General features: G+C 41.6%; 1 protein-coding gene across 1 annotated transcript in view; it reads right to left on the bottom strand.

The window, feature by feature from the left end:
• LOC142139886 (uncharacterized) overlaps positions 1 to 16347 on the bottom strand; it is a 296204-nt gene that overhangs the window by 219414 nt on the left and 60443 nt on the right. The window contains exons 5-7 of the mRNA XM_075197746.1: positions 13051 to 13194; positions 8117 to 8278; positions 2566 to 2681 (exon numbers count right to left, since the gene is read on the bottom strand). Coding sequence (XP_075053847.1) covers positions 2566 to 2681; positions 8117 to 8278; positions 13051 to 13194 — 422 coding nt within the window. The remainder of the gene's footprint in view (positions 1 to 2565; positions 2682 to 8116; positions 8279 to 13050; positions 13195 to 16347) is intronic.

Here is a 16347-nt window from a genome sequence, read left to right as displayed (position 1 = left end):
CAACATTCCAGGATCCAGACAAGCAGCAACTAAAGACACCAGCAGCCACAGGTGGTGAAAGTGACAAGAACAGGTATGAGAGAGCAGGACGGCCTGCCAACTGTCCCGAATTTTGGTGACTGTCTCGTTTAGTGAGATTTGGTCCGACTACAAGGACAGTTGGGAGGTATGTCCCACTTCACACTATACTGCTTGTGAAGGCAGAGCTGCGTGCAACTAACAGTATTGCACACAGTATTGCCTATGTATTTGTCTAACATTTCTCTAAAATGATAACCATGTTACATAATAGAGGCCCCCTGTCTTAAATACTCCAGGCCCCCCGAGTGTTAATCCAGCTCTGGTTAACAGGAGGGAGTGGACAGCTGCTCCCAGTCCCTGGATAGTACATAGCCTGCAAAGCAAGCCAAGGAGCTCTAAGTCTCACAAGATTTGGTAATCTCGTGAGACTAAGAACTTCCCTGCTCACTCTACAGGAAGTTCCCACCCTGATGGATGTCAGCAGCACCAGAAGCATAGATAAGTACAGTGGGCTGGTGGTGTCATAATGTGCCTGGGGGGGTGGCGTGATGTGGCTGGGAGGGTGTGATAAATGTAATGTTTTGTTATAATGTATGTATCAATGGCCCATGTTGGCCACACCCACAATAGAATGTGGTCACGCCCTTTTCGACACTGTGCATCGGCACATGGTTTCTTTCCTGCTGAAATTAAGGTAGGCCTGTGTACTTTAAATGCCAGGGCGGATTTTTAGTCCCAGTTTGGCCCTGCATGTAAGGGATAACCCAGGCATCATTAAATATTGCCTTTGCATAGAGAAGCCTTCTTATCAATGATCATGGTGGTACTTCCACAAAACCTGTTCTGTTTACTCCATCTAAGGGTGACATTAACAAAAAGAAAACTAAAGAAAAATAAACAATTTATTGATAAATAAAAAAATTCAGTAGGGATCTTTTTAAAGTGAATGGGAATATTGCCCTTCTCACAGAAAATAAACATGTTCTAAAAGTGACGTGATTTTCCCTATTCTGCGTGCGAACAGCTTTCAGGATATACAAGCAGGGTGAGTCACACACTGTACACGCACAGGATATGACACAAGGCACACTGAAGCAGTTCTGCAACTCTAGGTCAAGCAAGTGCGATGACCCTTCTCTTTAGTATGATTTAATATATTGTTTTTTTGTTTTTTAAAATCACACTGATAATGATGTTGTTCAGGAACAGTTTTAAGTCTGTGACAGGAAACTTCTGTCAGGTCAAGATATTCAAAAGTGAAGGAATATGTTATAATTAAGGTAACTGAAATGTTCAATTACATTTTTAAATACAAAACGTACAATACAAATGTAGGGAATCCCTAAGTAACGAGCCGCAATGGCTTGCTTTTTCTTTCTTTGGGCTTCGTCCCGGCAGTCAAGGCAACAGCCGGTACATTACTTCCGCCCTCTTTGTCCTGGCCGTCACCAGGGCAACGGCCGGGATGCGTGCGCCTGTCCGTTGCGTGCGAGTGTGTACGCATTAGGTGTCCATTCATTAGGCAGCATCTGCGGCTCATTATTGTTCTGTGCTGCAGCCTGGCTACTGGTTGGCCACTCTCAGTAAATAAGACTTAGCCTCCTTTGCGGTTGTAGTATCCTGTGACCTGCACATTTGCTGACCAGTTCTGTTCTGTGGATACTGCAGTATTGATCTGATTCCTGTTGTGACCCCTGGCTTGGCTTGTTTTGGACCCTGAGTGAACGATGATTGCCCCTGTCTTTTGGATTACCCCTGCTTGCAGCATGCCTTACATCTGCCCTGTTTTTTCTGCTCACTACTGACCCCTGACCTTTGGACTGTCTTTGGAAATTTGCCTCCTACATTCCAGTACCCTCCACCTTGCACTATGGTTATCATTGATAAAACTTTTACTACTTTATACTGAAGTCCTGGGGGCATCCAAGTACCTCCGAACACAACCAGTTCTATGGGAAAGGTGACTGCTATAGGTGAAGACCTCTATCCAATCTTGTTCTAAAAATTTATCTAAGAAGCTGTTAGCCTAAACAATCTGAAGGACTTTGTCTGTTGCCTGAGGATACGAAGAGCCTGGAGGAGGATTAAATATTTGAAAGACAAAAATGAATGGTAAGTGGATCTAGATGTCAAGCTCATGGTTGGGGAGGCAGAAAAGTTAGTAAGCATTTCAAAATAAGGATAGGCTAATTCTTTTTTTTACGGTTTCATTTTCTTTGTTTATCCTGCAAAATATATTGTAACTTTTGTACATTTAATTCATGACAGCACCAAGCATATAGTACTCATACACTGACTATAGAAAATCTATCTTTGACATTATATTACCTTTTTTAATATATGGGATATCAGGCAACAAAAAAATAAAAGATATTCGGGCATATTGATATGTTTGGATCTAACATACGTAAAGACCATTTATTTGGATCATGATCCCCTCAATGAACAACGCTACATAATATTTTGGAGTTTGATAAATAAAGGATATTAATAATTCTCAAGAAAAATTTACCTATTTATATAAAGGCACTTAACTGTAATTACCTTCTATTCAATCGATTCATGCCAGGGATATCTGCAAGTAATCCTCCTTGTTGTAAGTGGATCCAGGCCCTCTGTATATCAGCTGTAAATAAGTGATATCCCTCACTCAACAATATCTGTAAAAAAAATTGTAAAAATGGAAAACATCAGTAAGTACTAAAAACTAAGCAAAGACTTGTGTAGTGTGATACATTTTTAACATTCTAGCACATATACAATTTCATATATGAAATTGTGCGAGATACAAATACTTGAGTGATTCCACCATATAAACTCTAAATAATAATTGTATAAACAGTGAGTTCTGATGTCAACACTTCAGTATTCAATAAGGAATCTTGTGTATTATAAAGGATATTTCCCTGTAAATTATTGTGAATATCAAAAGTTACCTAGGAGGTGCATGAGATATAAATGTGTATATGGACCTGTATTATTAGGCATGTGCATATGTCTCTACAATATGAACCGATGAAATATAACAAACTTTAAATGTATTTATTTAAAAGGTTGGAGAATATAATTAATTAATCAATTAATTAAAAATACAGACGGTCCACAGTGCACACCATAGACATAGCACCTTAGGAAATTGACTTAATTTATCCTTTCCAAATGCTGGTTCTATCTAACAAATGGCTCATTTCATACAATTTTAACTTAAATTTACTGGACAGGAAAATGATGGGTATAATGATGAGCATAATAATAAGTCATTGTACATATAATGAAGCACCTGTAAAAAAAAAGATGTGACTGTTAACAGCCACAATACTTTTTCAGAGTAGTTATCATTGAACAAATACTAATAAGATAGTAATAATTTGTGAACTGTTGGAGACAAATATAAAAACTACTCTCCAAACAGAAAAGAAGAAATACGTATAATTAGGGATCACTGATAACCTCTACAGGTGGTATTTAAAGTGTTGTCCTAGTTTTTGTCGGGAGGTGCTATGCTAATGCTTGAAACAGGGATAGATCAGTGTACTGTAGGTTCTATGTATGTAAGATGCCCTTTGGCTATAATTATAAATGCCATCTTGCAAGCTAAGGCAGAGCAGAGTAGAAGGTCTCAGGGCTTTCTATGTACATGGCTAAGTTTATGACCCAAGGATAACTACTGGCTATTGCTACTGCCCAGTGAGAAAAGAGAGCTGGTGAAATGGACCAAATTAGCTGTTGAATTCATCCTTTATAAATCTAATGATCTGTTGATGAGAGGGCCAATTCCTGGTACCTTGTACTCTATGTTGACTTTTTAACAAATGATATCTCTCCCAGCATTTTACATTTTTCATGTATTAATAGATGCACATGCTCTTCAGCAGGTTTTTGCATACAAATAATCATAAATGCAGCTAACGGTGCCCAAATTGGAGGTGTTGTTTGGGCAGATGAGCCATGGCCAGGGGCATGGCCTAAAATGTACTAATATCCAATCAGGAATATTAGGAAGTATGCAAACTAAAAGAAATATAAATTAATCATTTAGGGGTTTTATTATTGTTATTACTATTATTGTTGCCATTTCTATAGAACAGTACTCAATCAGGATCCAAGCAGGCACTTAAAAATATATGAAAATTAAATATGTACATACACATACATGAGAAGCAATAGAGGTACAATTCGGAAGGAAAGATAGATACAAGAATTGGGTCAAAAAGAGTGACAGCAAGGAAAATGTGGAAGTGGATATGATATTAAACCTGTAATAAATAGAAGCTCTTGGTCTGATTCTCATTGTTTCCTGGATTAAATATGTTCCAAATAACCCTTTCCTCACATTAAAAGTTAGTTTTAGAATAAATGGAGTCCTGCCAAGGAAAATAAATTGTAGAAACACTATCACCATAGTCAGGCCCAGGGTAGTTTACAGTTCTGAGTTTGAGTGATGAGGTGGTGATGACAATGGGCAGGTTTATTGAAACATATATAGACCAAGTAAAAGACATATAATAACAATTTGAGAAAAATATACAAGTACGCTCTATGGGCATTAATAACCCACCCGCCCCAAAGAAAATATAGTAAAATAAACTTGCAAAGCATAGTTGGGACAAATAAGTGAATTCAATAAATTCAATGTATACATATATATATACACACTAGAAAAGTGGCCACCGTTGTATATTGCAAGCCAAGCATATTGGAATAAATATATATCAGTGCTAAAATATTTCTGTTCACATTTTAAATTAATACAAATCAAGAAAAGTAAACAAATTACTTTAAAAAAAACTCATGACAAAGCATAGTAGATAAAAACACAACATATAGAGTAAAACAATACTTTAAATGATGTGGAAAGAAAAGACAGTGAACCATAGCAAGAGGCCTGACATATGTACAAAAGAATCAGGGCTCTTTAGTCTGGCAGAACCCAATGACTGTATCGTTGGAACTTAGCACCTCTGTGAAAGAGCTGTTCAGCCACAAAACTTGATTCACACAAAATTTTGTTTATCCCTAATGAATGTTTAAAAAGTTGTATTACTATTATTTGACCATATTTTCATTCTGGTTTTTTCTTTTATTTGATAAATTGTATGCATTTTCTACGTCAGAAAAAAACTAGTGGCCACTTTAAGGTATGCCCAATAACAGACACCCCCTTTAAACCATACTTGCTGACTCACCCAAAATGTCCAGGAGAATCCCGAAATAGCAGGCAGACTCCCGGGATAGTCTTTTAATCTCCTGGACTGTGGCCCAGATCAGAGGAGGGTGGCAGATCTGTCCCTTCTAGCGGGATGACACTACATGTCATCACTCATCTATCCTTAAGCAGACTGCCCAGCGTGTCTGACCCTGCAGAGACAAGGAACCCACCCACACACACATGATACTGAGAGACTCCTGACTGTGTCATTGGCTGACATGACAAGAGAACTGCACTGAAAATTGTGGCAGACACAAGAAGAGCTGAATCGGAGAAGCAGGTAAGTAAAAGACTCAGGAATGAAAACAGAGATAATGGGGAGGGAAGAGACAGGCCTGGGGAATAGTGAGAAGCAGAAGCAGTGGATGGGGAAAAACGGGGGGGAGTTAAAACAATAAGGGGCAAAGGAGAATATAGAAAACACAGCTGGAGACAGACATAAGTGGGGAACAGAAAGTGAAGAGATATATAACGAGGGCTGAGGAGGAATCTGTAAAGAGGCATCAAAAGAAAAATAAGAGAGGAATCAAAAGAGTAATATGTATCCACCTGTAATATGAAGTTTACCTGTTAAAACAATACATGTACCCCTACCTCCCCTCTTCCTGTTCTCTTATCGATACCCTCCCCACATTGTTGAAATTCAAATAAAAATAAATGTATCAAAAAAATTAAATAAAGGAGTAGTAAATGGGACAACAGAAGAGGTAATAGTAAGAGTTAAGGAGAACAAAGGTCGAAAAGTAAAGAGAGAGCAGGGGAGAGAGCGAGCAGTGTAAGTACTCCTAGGAGTTTGTATGGGTGCACGAATATTTATTATATAGCTGGTGATGGTCTATCAGGCAACCCTACCAGAAATTAATTTTTCATTTGAAAGTCTTGCTAAGTTCAACGTAAGAAAAATAAAAATACAGTACAAGGCTTTTATCACAAGTAAATAAATTTGTATATATGTAAATTTATATATTTAGTTAAATCATTTATTAGAAGTGCAAATTGTATTTGTTAAAATGTAATAGAGATTTTTGTTAGTTGAAGCAGTTAGTTATTGACCAATTACAGCCTCTGGTGATGTGCCACCCATACGTAAACTCCCTCTGGCATGCTGCGAACAGTACTACACGTTCCATCTAGAGGCGTTGAACACGTCCCTGAGTGGCACTAAATATGCTAATGGGTGTAACTAGACACACCCCTTTGGCAGAGCAGGACATCCCCCTTCAATGGCACGCCTCTTAAGTTCTACTTGAGGATTCTCCCTGAAATGATTTTAAAAAGTTGACAAGTATGCTTTAAACCAGGGGTGTCCAACCTTTTAGCTTCCCTGGGCCACATTGGAAGACGATGAGTTGGTTTGGGCCGCACATAAGATACCCTAACTATAACGATAACTGATCATCCAAAAAACCATAGAAAACATAGTTAACATATATATATGAGAAAAAAAGTGATATATATATATATAAGTATATATATATATCACTTTTTTTCAAATCCCCCTATACTTACCTTTCAATCGCCCTGTTCAAAAAATCCTCTCTAGTTATTATACTTTAATCACTTTTTGTATTGTTTCGATGCAATATCAATAAAGTGCATTTAAGCCAGGCATTGTATATTAGGGTGCCCTGACCAGGCCTGCGGTACCTGACATATACATCACTGTGACCCCAAATTGTGACCTGTTTTGATAATACACCACTATTTTAGTTAAGGGATAACAACTTATAATGGGCCAAAGAGAATAATATATAATGCCCCATTAGTAATACAAGTAGAAGTATGTAGCAGGGAGATAAGGTCCATGATGCTCCAGGACAGGTGACTTTTAGTCACTTGTTAGCGTCCCTTGAAATAATAAAAAAAATCTCCCTTAACTTACCTTTTAATCGGCTTGTTCTCCTGTCCTCTTCTCTTCTTTTCTCCAATTCTGTGCTGCTGATTGTTCTTCTCGCGCGGGTGTCTCCTCTGTGCTGCGCTCCGCAATGGATGTTGGGCGTGATGATATCACGCCCGACATTCACTGCGAGCACCGCACGGAGGAGACAAGGGAGGGAGCCGGAGTACCAGCTGATATGACCGCGTGACCTCAAGGTAAGTAGTTTCTTTTCTCTTTTTTTGCAGGATTTTTTTTTTCCATTAACAGCGCTGCCCCTTTGCCACAACCAAAACTCATTCTGGGCCACATTTACAGGCGTGCTGGGCCCGCGGGTTGGACAACACTGCTTTAAACCAAAGATGACAAACTTAATTTGCAGCCAAGATTTTGTGGTTATTATTACACTGTTATTAACCCCAAATAATCAAAGTCTAAGTTTGCGTGGGCCGCAAGAAAAAAAAAAAGTCTCATATGCAATTTTGTAAGGTGTGTTATTAAGAAAAAACAAAAATAAAGTTTACTGTTTTCTTCCCAATGCGTTACACTTTGCACTCCACACTGCTTTTGCTCCCCTTCACCTGTCTTCCCTGTTTCACGACACGTACAATATTCAGTTCGAAAGGAGGAGGGCGCAGTGGCGCCAGATACGTTTTTTTTCCTTTTCCGGGCCCTGGCGGAGTAGCAAAAACTATGTGTTTGGGCTGCATGCAGCCTTCAGGTCGCAAGTTTGACACTCCTGGTTTATATAATAGGTGTAGTTCAACACTAACATGCATCTGTGTAATTTTAAATTTTAAGTTACATTTGATTACTTTATTTAACAATCATATCAACAAAAATATCTAGTGAGGATTTTCTCATTTTGTACTTACAAATCAGTTGAAAACCATAAATAATAAACTAACTTGTACAGCAATTGCTGAGGTTATAAAATGGCAAAAGCATCTATTTAAATAATTGCACAGTAAAAGGACATGAATCTGTCTTTTGACATGACAATGCTTTACCTGTCTGATTGCAGAATAATCTCTGGCAGCCATGATTGAATCTTTCAGTAACATAAGTATTACTATGCAGAAACTCTCCAGCACTTTACTATTCCAGTTCTGCATGAACAGCTGATCCCATATTAGCAACACTGCAGGCAGATCCAGTGAATTTACAAAACACTGGGTATAAATAAGGAGATGATTAATAACACCATTATTTGAAGTATTTCTCTCATGCAGGCATGAAATATTAAACATTAGTAGTACAGCTTGATTAAAAGCCTAATGCACACTTACTAATACCATAGTTGCCAACTCCCGGAAACTTGTTTCTGGGAGAGGGGGCGTGACTGGAGGGCGGGAGGGGGCGGGGTGAGGCCAATCGCGTCATTTTATGACGCAATTGGCCTCATCCCGCCCCCTTGCCGCCCTCGAAAATGGTGTGATCTCGTCAAACGCGATTCTCGGTGAAATCCGGGATGTGGGAGAAATGCCATCTCCCCCGGGGAGTCTCCCGGACTTTCCGGGAGAGTTGGCAAGTATGACTAATACACATACAACCCCTCTGTGTCATAAATAAACATTAATTTAAGTTAGAAAACGTTACTTTAATGTTTACTTAAACATTATTTAAATTTGCTGTTGGATTGGGCTGATGTATCTATGGAACTGATCTTATTTGATAATTAAGACCCAGACGCAAGCTGTTAGCTTGATCATGTAAAAGGCTATTTCTCAGGAGCACAATGACATGCCAGTATATGGACTCATTATTACTTATGAAGATGACTAACTTTCATATCGCTAGTCCTATTCCATGCATAAACGGTGAATATAGAAGAAACCAGTAAAATAAACATTTGGCTAGTTGTCTGCTCTCTGATTGCTTATATGTTCAATGTGTGTATGTAACAGTTTGATTTACAATAGCAACATATGAGTGGATGAGAGCCACACAACCACTTTTTAAACCTTTGAAAGCAGTGAAAAGTACTTAAAATGGGGATGGAATAACCCCCCACAACATGTTAAGAAATACCATATATCAGAAAATAAAAGCCTGCACATATATCACCATGTCGGAGATAGCATGGTTACAGGGTAAAAAATTATTTAAATCAGAAGATTGTGGTTAACAGCCGTACTCAGGTTCGTCCATATCGCTTGTGTACAGCAGCCAGCAGGACACCAGTGACTTCAGCAGAAGAGGAAGAGGAAGGTAGGGGGTGAGTGGGGAGAGGTGGAAGAAGAATGGGAAGAATGGGATGTCAGGCGAAGGTGCAGGTCAAAAGTAAATGTAGGTTGTGAATGGGCACAGGGAAATAAAGTTGGCAAATTATAGAAGTAGGTAGGAGACTAGATATGATAAAAGGGCTAAAGAGAGATAAAAGAATACACGAAGGAGAAAGAAAGGATAGACACCCAAAATACGGAGAGACACAAAGGTGGGGTCAAAGAGACAGAGGTGCACATACAGACAAACACACAGATGGAAGACAGATTTAGAGATTTAGGAGAATCTATAATGGAAAAGGATTTGGGAGTGCTTAACAATAATGCTCAATGTCAAGCAACAGCTGCAAGGGCAAACAAAGTATTGGCATGCATAAAAAGTGGTATAGATGCAAGGGAAGACAGTGTAATTTTGCCACTGTATAAATCGTTGGTAAGACCTCATCTTGAATATGCTTTTCAGTTCTGGGCGCCACTCTATAAAAATTATAATTTGGCAGTAGCAAGGGTTCAGAGAAGGGCGACAATATTGATAAAGGGTATGGAGTCATTAAGTTATGAGGAAAGATTAGCTAGCTTAGGCATGTTCACTTTAGAAAAGAGTCATCTAAGAGGAGATATGATTACTATGTACAAATACATTAAGGGTCAATACAGAGGACTTTCATGGGAACTTTTACCCCAAGGACTATACACAGGAAACATGGTCACCCACTAAGTTTAGAGAAGAGGAAATTTCACAACCAGCAAAGGAAGGGGTTCTTTACATTAAGGGCAGTCAAGATATGGAATTCACTACCAGGGAAGGTTGTGATGGCAAATTTAATAGATATGTGTAAGAAAGGGTTAGACAATTTTTTTGCGGAAAAGTGTATCCAGGGATATGACCGTTAATTAAAATGAAGGATAGTAGTGGATATATGGTAAAAATAGGACTGCAATATTGGGTCTGGGGGGATTTTCACAATTTATTTATTTATTATTATTATTATTATATATTATTATAGCGGTTGGTGAGGTAAGAGGAAAACCAGTAGAGGACAGTGTGCAGAGGCCTATAGAATTGAGATTTTGCAAAAGGAGTGAGTGGTCAACGGTATCAAAGGCAGCAGAGAGGTCAAGAAGGATAATAAGGGAGTAGTGTCTTTTAGATTTAGTGAGGAGAAGGTCATTAGTAACCTTAGTGAGGGTAGTTTATGTGGAGTGGAGGGGGCTGAAACTGGATTGGAGTGGGTCAAGGATTGAGTGAGAAGAGAGAAAGGAGGTGAGACGGAAGAAGCGAAATAGGGCGGTAATTAGAAAGAGAGGCAGAATCAAGGGATGGTTTCTTGAGTATGGGGGAGACAAGAGGATGTTTAAAAGAGGAGGAGAAGATTCCAGAGGAGAGGGATAGGTTGAGGATTTGGGCAAGGTGGGAACAGGCTTCAAGAGAGAGAGGGAGCACAGGAGGTAGGAGGGGATTGGGTCCTGTGGGCAAGTGGAGGGGCGTGAGGAAGAGAGAAGTGTATAGACTTCATCTGCAGATATCGGAGTGAAGGGAGAGAAGGAAGGTGAGCTATGAAGAGGGAAGGGGAGAAAGGAGATAGCAGTCGCAGACAAGGGTGGGAAGGGGGACAGAGTGGGCATGGAGGGGGGAGAGGGTAGGGTAAGAAGGGACTGCTGGGAGATGTCATGACAGATAGACTCAATCTTGGAGGTGAAGTGGGTAGCAAAGTCAACAGCAGAGAGCGTGGGTGGGAGTGGGAGAGGGGGAGGGGAGAAGAGGGAGTTGAAGGTGTCAAAAAGCCGACGGGGGTTGGAGGATTGGGAAGAAATGAGAACTTTAAAGAAGGATTGTTTAGAGAGTGATAGGGCCGAACTGTAAGAGGCAAGTATGAACTTGAAGTGGAGCAAGTCAGCATGAGTGTGTGACTTTCTCCAGAGCCGTTCTGCACTGCGGGAGCATTTTTGAAGATAGCGGGTAAGTTTTGAGTGCCACGGTTGCGGCGGGTACTGACGAAGCTTGCTGGTGACAGCTGGGACGACAGAGTCAAGTGCAGTGGTAAGAGTGTGATTGTAAAAGGAGACAGCCTCATCGGGGCAAGAAAGAGTGGTGATGGGGAGAAGAGCGAGCCCGAGGAGGAGAAAGTGGTATGATCAACTGTGTCAAGATTTCGCCTGGTGAGAGTAACCTTGGGGGCTGGGGATGGTGCGAGGGGTGGAGAGATGCTAAAAGAGAGGAGATGGTGGTCCGAGAGCGGAAAAGGTGAATTAATGAGGTTGGAGGCAGTACCGAGGTGTGAAAAAGCCAGATCAAGGGAGTGGCCACTGCAGTGGGAGGGAGAAGAGGTTCATTGAGAAAGACCAAGGGAGAAGGAGAGGGAGAGAAGTTTGGAGGCAGCAGGGTCTGAGGGATTGTCTATAGGGATATTAAAGTACCCCAAGATGAGGGAGGGAAGGTCAGAGGAGAGAAAGTGAAGGAGCCAGGTGGCAAAGTGACCAAGGAATTGGAAGACAGGACCAGGAGGACGGTAGATAACAGCAAGACAGAGATGGACTGGGTGGAATAGGCAGATAGAGTGTACCTCAAAGGAGGAAAAAGAGAGGGAGTGTTCAGGGGGAAGAACCCGAAATGAGCAGCAGGAGGAGATAAGTATGCTGATGCCACCACCTTGCCGTTCCCAGGTCTGGGTGTGTGGGAGAACGACAAGCCCCCAAAAGAGAGAGCAGCAGAAGAGGTAGTGTCCTCAGGGGATAGCCAGGTTTCAGTGATGGCAAGCAGGTTGATCTAGAGATAAAGAGATCATGGATAGAGGTCAATTTGTTACAGACTGACCTGACATTCCAGAGACCACAGGATAGAGGAAAAGAGGGAAGAGGAGAGATGTGGATTAGATTGTTGGGGATGCTTGACTACAAGGATGAGTAAGATATGGAGCGAGGGGAATGACAGGGAGAGAGGGTTGGAATTGGACGAGAAGCAGAAATAAGAGGGAAATTGTCAGCAGACAGGAGACAAGGGGGAGGAGGGCAAAAGGTGGGGGAGGAGTGAATATGGGGCAGATAAGGTGGTTGATGAGTGGGAGAAGCAGAATGTGGGAGGTGTTAGGTAGGAGCAGACTGACACTGAGAGAAGAGCAGCGAAAGGGATAAGAGGAAAAGGGTGTGAGTGGGGAAAAGGAGGAGAGAGGGAAAGTTGGTGGAGGGGCAGCAAGTCAGATCAGAGGCACAGAAGAGAAGAGAGAAGTGAAATACAGAGGGGGATGAGGAGGGAGAGGGGGGTGTGAGGAGGAGGAAGAATTTGGAAAGGCTGGACAAGGGAAGCTGGGGGATAGAGGGAGAGGACAGAAGTTTGAGAGGAGCAAATCATTATAAAGCTAGAAAAGGTGTGAAATAGACAGTAGAAAGTAATATGGAAATCAAGGATGGTAAGGCCTTTCAAGTGAAGCAGTATTTACACTGTCGGCATTTTCTCCATGTCAGTATTTGCACTATAGGTATTTTCTCCTTGTCAGAATTTAGACTGTTGGTATTATCTCCATGTCAGTATTTACACTGTCTGGATTTTCGTATCAGTATTATTTCCGTCTAAAATATGACTACCACTGGTGAAATAGGTTCACTTTAAATCGCTCACAAAATCTGATCACAAAACCACTATATACTTGGCGGAATTAAAAATTAAACAAACTGTATAAATATCATAAAGCAGCTTATCTTAATATAAACACTCTGCTTACCTCGCCCAACCATTTTCTGAGGAAGATGACTGGATTTGCCAAGAGTTCTTCATGGCAGTTAGAGATGCTTTCTAGCTTACTGCTACTTGCATAAAGTTTCAGAGCTTCCTTCTTCTCTCTAGCAATCAATTCTACCAAAAAATCCTGTGGAAATAAGTAAAACATTACAGTCTGCAATTAGTAGACATCCAAACAATATTTGGTATCAAAATAACAAATGCCAATTTTTCCTTTTGTCAATTTCACTGTTATCATCAAAATAAGTTTTATAATGTTTCTGCTAAATTAAGTATGTTGAAAATAATATTTTAGATTTACATTAAATAATTTTATCTTAGTCCATTGGGGGACACTGTTTCATTGGGGTATTGAGTGCAAACCAGGTGCATGCATATCTGAATTTAAAGCATAGCTTCTCCCCTTCCCACTCCATAAGCTGTGCCCAGGGGCGGATCTAGACTTTATGTTTAGGGGGGGCGATTTTGCATAATCACGCCCCTCCTTTGCTCTGATTGGCTGGCCTGCGTTAACCCCGCCTTCCGCCCGCGTTTGGCCCCGCCCCCTCCCGTTGTGGTCGCTGGCTGGGACCACTCTGATTGGCTGGCCCACATTTAGCCCAGCTCGCGCTTAGCCCCGCCCCTCCCATTTTAATCAGCAGCTGGGACCTAGCTTTTTGCTGCTAGGGGGGGCGAATGCCCCGATCGCCCCCCGCTGGATCCGCCACTGGCTGTGCCTGCCGGAGCATGCATCAGTTACTTTTTGACTAAGCCCCCAGGACAGAGTAGGAGAAACACATAAACAAGGATAGGAGAACAACTATACCAGAGAAAAACAAGCCCACGCTCGGTATATCCCACATTATATATGGTACCAGGTGCTTGGAAATAAGCCTGTGCTTGGTATATCCCATATTGTATTTGGTACCAGCTGCATGGCAATATAAATGCCCATATATGTATACAAAACAAAAAGACAGTTGTCGCGCTTATCCTTTTCACTGCATATCTGTGTGTGTCTAGCAAAACGAAAACATGAGGTATTAGTTCATATTTTGATCAAAGGATTTAAGCCTGCATCCCAGCGTCAAGGACACCTCATTATATGCAGGTCCTACACTGACCTATATCCTTTATACACCATTAAAATGCAGTTAAAATCAGATTCACTCACCTACCGGGTATAGGGGTTTACATCTAGCAAGGGCTGGCTTGTGAGCCACACCCAAATGTGCCTTAAATAGGCTTGATGGACAGCTGCTATGACAAAAAGGCAATATTTTGAAACAAAACCAGAGAAAAACAAGCCAGCGCTCGGTATATCCCACATTATATATGGTACCAGCTGCTTGGCAATAAGCCCGTGCTCGGTATATCCCATATTGTATGTGGTACCAGCTGCATGGCAATATAATATGTTTTCATTTTGTTAGGAGAACAAATATGTTCTCCCACAACAACAACAACAGACAAGGAAAACTAAAGCTTAAATGGTGGGCATCCGTTGTCCCCCAATGAAAAAGATTTAAGGTAAATATAACACCTTATTTTCTCTGGCATCCAACTGGGTGACCCCGGAACACTGAGGACATCCCCAAGCTACCCTTATGGGTGGCTACACTCAGTAGATTCGGTGTGAAGCACTTTACTCCTGAAATTGTCATCCTTAGAGGCAAACAAATGAAACCTATAGAATTTGGTAAATGTGTGAACTGAGAACCAGGTAGCAGCCCTACACAGTTGCTCAGCTAAGGCCCCATGCCATGCTGTGAATGAGGCCCCCACCGACCTGATGGAGTGAGCCCTAAGAAATTCTGGAACAGGTTGCCCTGTTTTCCTGTAAGCCTGATGGATAAGTCTGGTCTGAGAGGCAGATGCCAAGACCAACCTGCAGACATGGTGAAGATGGCGGTGTACCAAGATCTTTGCGGCCAATCTGGAGCCACAAGAATGACCAGTACCCTTTCTCTCTTTACAGTCTTCAAGATCCTTGGAAGCATTGCTAGCGGGGTAAAAAAGGTCAATTAGATGGAACTGCCAGGGTACTGACATGGTTTCTACTATGACTACATTTGGATCTCTTGTCTTTGAACAAAAAAGCTTCACTTTGGTTGATCTGAGATGCCATCTTTTCAAGGTCCGGCTGACCTCACCTGTATAAAATTTGTCAAAAGATCTCTAGGTGAAGAGACCATTCCCTTGGGTGAAAGGTCTACCTGCTTAGAAAATCTGCCTCAAAGTTCTACTCCTGGGATAAAGACTGCGATAATGGCACAGCTATTTAGTTTTGCCAAAACAAGATGTCGCTAGTCTCTTTCATGGTAAGATAACTACTTATACGTCTTTGGAGGTCAAGGTATGCCACAGCTGTGGTATGCTCTGCACTAACAGAGCGCAGAAAACTGACCTCAATTCTATCACATTTACGAAAAAGTTCTGACATTTCCAGATTCTAAACACCCTGAAAAAAGGCCTGAAGAATAACAGCCCCCCAACCCCGAAAACTAGTAGTTAAGAGACTGAACAGCAAACCTGAGAGGTCAATGATGTGCTTCCCAGATTGGAATGTATACATAAGCGTCCTTGATGTCTAAGGACAACATATACTTTCCCCTTTCCATGTCATTCACTACTGATATCAGTGACTGCATCTTAAATCTGTCCACACAGCTGAGTGTTTAAGGATTTCAGCTTCAATATGGGCCTGAACGAACTGTCAAGCTTTTGAACCAGGAAAGTTTTGAGTAAAAACACAAATATTTTTGTTATGTCACGAGCTGCGGCTCCACTGCTGGCCACCGCAGCTCACTTCTGTCTGCTTTGGGCTCTCGGCCGTCACCATGATAACCGGGACGTCACTTCCACCTTCTTCATTCCGGTTGCCTGGGCAACAACAGGGACACCTGGTTCTCCTTGCCGCCGTGCCACGCCATCTGTCTAACAGACTGGTGCGAGCGTGCAGGTCTGTATGAGTTCAGCCCCCTATGGCTGATTGGGGGAGATTGTATTAGCCACCTGGGCTGAGTACTGCAGTTGGACACCCTGCATTTTCATTGGGCCACATCACTATTTAAGACAGTGAGGGCCTAGCGTCACTGCCAGTTATAACTTTCAGTCTCTGGTTGATGACCTGCTCCTTTCCTCTGCTCCTGTGCTATTTTGGATTAATTATTTGCGTATGACCCCTGGCTTGCTTACTGGACTTTGTTGGATTGCCTGTGACCCTGACCTCTGCCTGTCCTCCGAATATGTTGCTTTCTGCCGGCCCTGACCCTTGCTTGGACTTCACTCTGCTGCCTGC

The sequence above is a fragment of the Mixophyes fleayi genome, chromosome 2, assembly GCF_038048845.1.
Source record: "Mixophyes fleayi isolate aMixFle1 chromosome 2, aMixFle1.hap1, whole genome shotgun sequence".
Classification (NCBI taxonomy): Eukaryota; Metazoa; Chordata; class Amphibia; order Anura; family Limnodynastidae; genus Mixophyes; species Mixophyes fleayi.
This window is presented reverse-complemented; position numbering and strand designations above follow the sequence as displayed.